The 5784-nt window shown below is 42.0% G+C and overlaps 1 protein-coding gene across 4 annotated transcripts; it reads right to left on the reverse strand.

Moving 5' to 3' along the window:
* Nucleotides 1-782: 782 nt before the first annotated feature.
* LOC109744834 (cyclin-A1-4) lies at nucleotides 783-4767 on the reverse strand. Of its 4 annotated transcripts, none has more exons than XM_020303975.4 (12): nucleotides 4332-4767; nucleotides 3366-3735; nucleotides 3142-3275; nucleotides 2645-2737; nucleotides 2427-2560; nucleotides 2259-2334; nucleotides 2103-2179; nucleotides 1989-2022; nucleotides 1752-1901; nucleotides 1510-1644; nucleotides 1326-1417; nucleotides 783-1244 (listed from the first exon to the last, which is right to left on the reverse strand). In XM_020303975.4, the coding sequence occupies exons 1-11, from the start codon at nucleotides 4485-4487 to the stop codon at nucleotides 1346-1348; spliced, it is 1431 nt and encodes a 476-aa protein (XP_020159564.1). In that variant the 5' UTR covers nucleotides 4488-4767; the 3' UTR covers nucleotides 783-1244; nucleotides 1326-1345. The 4 variants fall into 4 exon arrangements, with proteins under 4 accessions (XP_020159564.1, XP_020159561.1, XP_020159563.1 ...); XM_020303972.4 differs by having other exon boundaries at nucleotides 1510-1647; XM_020303974.4 differs by having other exon boundaries at nucleotides 783-1417.
* Nucleotides 4768-5784: the final 1017 nt, after the last annotated feature.

Below are 5784 nucleotides of genomic sequence, written 5' to 3' on the forward strand. Positions count from 1 at the left end.
TCTGTGGGATGCCGCTTTAGTTGTCATCCGGGATGGCAAATATAGTTGTAAAAGCATGGCATTTTCTTCTGTTTGGTTAACTATAGTTGTCATGTCTAATTTATGGTAGTTGCCGCGTGCAATCAAATCATAGTTGTCATGTATGGTTAATCGTAGTTGCCATGTGTGTTTACCTAGTGTCACGTAAGCGCAACTGCGGTTGTCATCTACCAACGAAACATAGTTTCCATATGTGTTTACTTAGTTGCCGCATACGCGCAACTACAGTTGCCATCTATCACCGTACGAGTGTCGTGTGGGTGAAGAGATGCTCGGCCACACACGCGTAGACTGGTTGGTGACTGTGTGGGCGGGAACTGGTTCGCCCACGCGGCGCAGCTGGCAACCGCGCGTTGCGGGTCGTGTGGGCGAGCGCTTTAACGCCCACACAACACGCTATGCCTACGTGGCACTCAAATTCCTTAAGAATTCATGCAAAACATAATCAAGGTAGATCAAGGCGCGTGGGTGATGTGCAAATATGCCATACGTGTGGGTGTTATCGTTTGGGAAAAGAAATCCTCGGTAAGGTCATTCGGGAAGTTCCCCCTAAGAAGACTCCCATACTATTTTTGTAAGTGAGACCAGTTATAGGAACACAATAATTACAAGAGAAATTACGACAAGATTTATAAACAATAGTAAAAACAAATTGAGCAACCGTCAGGAGCGCTGCCCTTTCATCAAGGGAGAAATATGTACATTTTGGCATGTTTGAAAAGGGGTCATGCCGAACAACATAATAAAAATAAAAATAAAACAATAGAATTGATAGATGATTTACAAGTTGCTGTCTTACAAAAAAGATGATTCAGACTTTTCTTGTTTTGCATTCAGACTGTTGTGTCAACCGGAATGAAAATAAGTTGTTCAGAATAACCACCGCTAGAATGCGGTTCTTAGGCAACTGCCTATAGTCAACACATTCATCTTTGTTTTGACGTCACACTCCAAGAAACATATCGAACAAGCTAGGTGTTACGAGATATGACTGGACTATAACGTACACTACATACCCAAGAAACAGACTGCAGCTCCTTCAAAAAAAAAAAAAGAAACAGACTGCAGCAGCTAAGCATTTAAATGTGGGGGAGAAACTACGGACAGCATCACGAACATTGCCTCCTTCCAATCAAATAAACATAGCTGCACAGGTTTTGCCAACAATGTATACCACCAATCAACAACAATGGTGTCTGTATGTCCTGCATGCACAGCAATCTGTACAAATCAGCCTAGCAACTTCGGGCCACCAGCCACCGGAAGACCTGAATGAGTAACCGAACCTGATCTGATGTTCCAAGTTCTAACTGCTAGCATCTTGGAAGAAGTTGGCTGGAATCGATGGCGGGCAGTACTTTTTCGCTACAAATTTGTACTGGGGGAACATATGGAGAAGGCCAATAGCAGTTAGCATCAAAGTAGAAAGGGAATTAAATGCTTCCAAATTGCTGTTGACGGCTCCCTCACCTTGTGTTGGCTGTACTTTTCTCTAATTGCAGGGAGGTTGCTTCCAAGGCCAACACGGAAAAGCCGGTGTAGTACCTTTACACAATCGCGTAATGTGGATGGTTTGTATTGTGTGTGATAGGAAAGAGTGGTATTCTGCTTCAGTTTCAAAGAGATATGAATGTTACATCTGCAGCCCTTGAGGGAAAAAAGGCTTAACAAATAAGATCCACAAGAACCTAGAAGGTTGAAAGCATATATACCCAAGGATTCTTTGTTGGCTTAAGGATAAAATTCGCCAAGAAAATTGAAGAGGCAGCTATCAGTGAAGGTACATGGCAAAGTAAGCTGTACTCCAGAAGTGACAACTCAGTAATGTAGCTAGCTAGGAACTCAAGATGCAAAGCTGGGCCCTGCAGAAGAATAGGTTGAGTAAGCTGGAAGACCACATTGCACACAGGACTGACTGTAACTGTAAATAATTGAAGAGAAGCAATTACCTCATGACATACTTGAGCAGCATGCAGAAATCTCCTATTGTCGGAAATAATAATATATTTAGTGTCAGTAATTATGCTTATGTGTATAAATATCACAATAACAGAGAATGCTACCTCAAAAAACATTTTCCTGTAGGTGCAGTCATCTCAAACTTCAAGCAACCCAGGATAGAAGCTTCCATTCGCAGAACCTGTGTTATCTGTGTGTTACGAAACAAAACAAGATCTAAAACAATATGTAAAGGAAAGTCAATCGGCAGGGCTATAGACCTCATCCTTTATGTATGTATTGTCGGTAATATAGCAGAGCTCTTCTACTTGGGGTGGACATATCTCTTCATACTTACTGAAATTTGAATATAAAGCATATCAGAACAGAAACAAGAAAAAAAGAACTTAATACAACAGAAGAGACAAATTTAACTTGATGGATCTTACGCAGCTATAAGCAAGCAGGCGACACCAAGTAACTGCAGCTTATCTCGATTGATCTCTTTGCTAGAAAGATACCGATCAATATAACTGACTGTGAGGTATAAGGTTTCAGGAACAAGACGATATTCTTCTGTGACCTGAATTGATTAGGGCAGGTAACCGATTAGAAGAAATATGTTTGTGTGTTTAGCTTCTGAAACCTTTTTTCTAGAAATGCTCACTTCCACAAGCCAGTCTATAAGTACTGCCCTCATGCTTGCGTCAATATCCTTCTGTGTGGTTTCCAGAAAATCTGGTGAAGGCCTTTTCTTGGTCTGCTAAAAGACAAATATAACATTATAGTAGAGATAGATATAGACAGGCGGTCTGCAACTGCTTTAGGAAGAAAGCAAAGACATGGACAACAAGGATGATGGAGCAATGCATTGTTCCATAGAGATGTGAGTGAATGAGAAACGAGACATCTATCAACATACTGTATTTCTTGTTCGAAGACGACAATATTGAAAAGCTATGTGTGCTATTGGATTTGTGAATTAGAAGAAAAATTCTTCTATTCCAAGCTCCCAATTGATGCATCCCTTCTACGCACAACGAAGTGACATCTTGTGTAGATAACAATATGCATTTACTTTGCAGGTGTGTGCACACTGCAGAAATTACTTGTTGCACAAAGTATGCAAACATTAGAAGTTCCATATGAACAAGAATCAATCACCTCAGCTTCACGCAAGTGCTTGTAAATGTCACAAGCAATAGTTGAACACAATTCTGGATCCTTGCAGTGCGTTTCAATCTCAAAGATATTGTCGTTTTCGATTGGGGTAGGACAATGTTTTCTCCATCTAGATACTGTAACAGTAAAGAAAGAACAAAAATAAATAATTATACAACACAACAGGTTAGAAACCTAACCAGGATTACTGTGACAGGCAAACAAACCTGTGGTGTCCCTATTGCCAGATACAGGAAGTTTATCATTCGCACAACGGCGCAAGGAAGTTGCCACTGAAGAAGCTGCATTGTCAAGGAATGGAGGACCAGGGCTTTCCACTGAATTGCATGTTAGCATATCGTCCTCCATAGAAACAGAATCATGAGACAGGCCGGGCCAACTGCCATGGGGCGCCAACGTTGGCACAGATAGGCGACAAACATTCTCCTTCTGAAGGGCATTGCCATGGTGCGATATTGCTCGCTCAAACCGGTCGAAAGTTGGTTTTGTGGCAGAAGCCACTTTCCTGTTCACGTTGGGAAGGCTAGCAGAATTCCCCTTCTTCACATAGGCTACTGAGTTGGATGAACTGGATTTCTGCAATAAGAACAGACTCAGTGAAACAGCACAACCGAAGAGAACAATCACGAGACAGGTAATACATAACGAATCATCAATGGAAGATTCAGAAGCGATCAGAAGATAATAACGAAAACATAGGCTGATAGCCAGTGCGATCTACTACATTTCGGAACATTTGGCACACCGAAACATTTGAAAACCCTAACTTACAAGATTAGAAAAGCAGATGAACCAAATATGTGCAAGGAAATGTTCAATCGGGGCCGGTGGAACAAGCAAAAGACATTACACTATACGGCACAGAAAATTTCGTTAAAAACATAAAATAATCGGGTGCCTGTCGTGGAATTGACGGAGACAGGGGAGGAATTGTACAGGGGCCAGTAATAAATACCGGGAAATCTTATAAATTATGCATCAAATTGATCAAGAAGAGGGCAACCCGCGAAATGCCATAGCAGATTATTATCCAATAAATCTGCTCAACAAGTGCGGTATGTATCACATCTAGGATACGTCTCTACATGCCGTCCCCTTGTAACCAACGAGAATCCAAGCAAAAGCAATTGCCGCCGCGAAAGGAACAACCCTGATCTCGCAACGAGCCATACCACATCGGCCGCGCCGGTCCTCCCGCCGGCAACGTTGGTGAGATTTCCCAGGGCGGCCCGCCTGTTTTCCAGCGACGCTGCCTTGGCAGCCTTAGCGCCGGCGGTCTCCGCCGTGGCCGACGCCGACGAGCGGCGGCCGGCGGGCCGGCTCGACATTGAAGCGGATGCGGCGAACTCGGTGGGGAAGGCCTGAGCTCGCCGAAGACGAGGAGGAGGAGGAGGATAAGACGAGACGCTGTGTGTGAGAGCCACTCTTTCGATCTCCTCTTACGAACTAGGGTTTGCTGCTATTCCAAATTACAAGCATCTGGCCGAAGCCAATCCGTTCCCGCCAACTCTCCTCTCCCTGGCGGAACTGAACAACAGTGTTTCGGGGAGCTCCTGTACGGCGCTGCTTGCTGATATTGAGCATCTCTAGTGGATCATCTATATGGACGTGTATAGCAAATATATATGATGCAAGCTGAAAAACTGCTCCCAGCGACTCGTGTAAAAGGGTGTGTAAACATCTACGCCCAGGCCACGACGGTACGAGGCGTGGAAATATACACGAGCAAGCCACGCTCGTGACCTCGCGAAAAAGAGACCGCTGCTTCGTCCCGCGCCCGCCAGAAGGAAGGATCGGAGGAGCTCGCCCCCAGGTCACCGTCGCGTTTCTAATATACACATCCTAATTTACACGTTCCACTGAAAAACTAGGAGGCGTATAATTTAGCAAGATGTATATGGACGTATATATGGAGATATACACGTCCAAATTTACACCATCCATTAGAAATGCTCTTAACAAAGGCAAGAGCATACTAACAGGGTGGCGGTGCTACTTTATTGCACAGAACCATCCATCTATTGTACCTCTTAATCTTTTTTATTTGGAAAAAAGATCATGGTTTAGAAAAAGGTTCTTCATTTGGAAGAAAAAGTTCACAAACCTGAAAAAAGTTCATTGATTTAAAAAAAATCATTAATTTTCAAAATAAAAGTTCATTGATTTTCAAAACAAAAGTTCATAGATTTTGCAAAAAATGTTCATAGATTTTAAAAAATCAAATTCGAAAAACTTTCATCGAATTTGAGAAAGGTTCATCAGTTTTGAAAAATGTTCAGTAATTTTGAAAAACGTTCATCGAATTTGAAAAATTTGAAAAAAAGTTCATTGAATTTAAAAAAGTTCATCAAATTTGAAAAAAAGTTCACCGGATTTAAAAAAAGTTCATCAAATTTGAAAAAGTTCATCGATTTCGAAAAGAAGTTCACAAATCTAAAAAAAGAGTTCATTGATTTTTTTTGCACAAATTGAGAAAAATTTACGCATTTGCAAAACAAAAAAGAAATAGAAAAAAAGAAAAGAAAGAAACAGAAAACCGGTCGCGTTTGTAGAACGAATAGGAATGTAAAAATGAGGAACCAATCGCATGAGGTTGGTTGTCCCAAGTGGTTGCTGTGTTGCTAC

The sequence above is a fragment of the Aegilops tauschii genome, chromosome 1 (genome assembly GCF_002575655.3).
Source record: "Aegilops tauschii subsp. strangulata cultivar AL8/78 chromosome 1, Aet v6.0, whole genome shotgun sequence".
NCBI classification, from domain to species: domain Eukaryota; kingdom Viridiplantae; phylum Streptophyta; class Magnoliopsida; order Poales; family Poaceae; genus Aegilops; species Aegilops tauschii.

What these genes read in the sequence shown, in the direction of transcription:
- LOC109744834 (XM_020303972.4), bottom strand. Translation starts at nt 4,487, where the DNA reads ATGTCGAGCCGGCCCGCCGGCCGCCGCTCGTCGGCGTCGGCCACGGCG. An exon ending in AGCACTTGCGTGAAGCTGAG is followed by an intron (nt 2,738 to 3,141) that starts GTGATTGATTCT and finishes GTCTTTTAGCAG; the next exon opens with ACCAAGAAAAGGCCTTCACC. An exon ending in TTATAGACTGGCTTGTGGAA is followed by an intron (nt 2,561 to 2,644) that starts GTGAGCATTTCT and finishes TAATCAATTCAG; the next exon opens with GTCACAGAAGAATATCGTCT.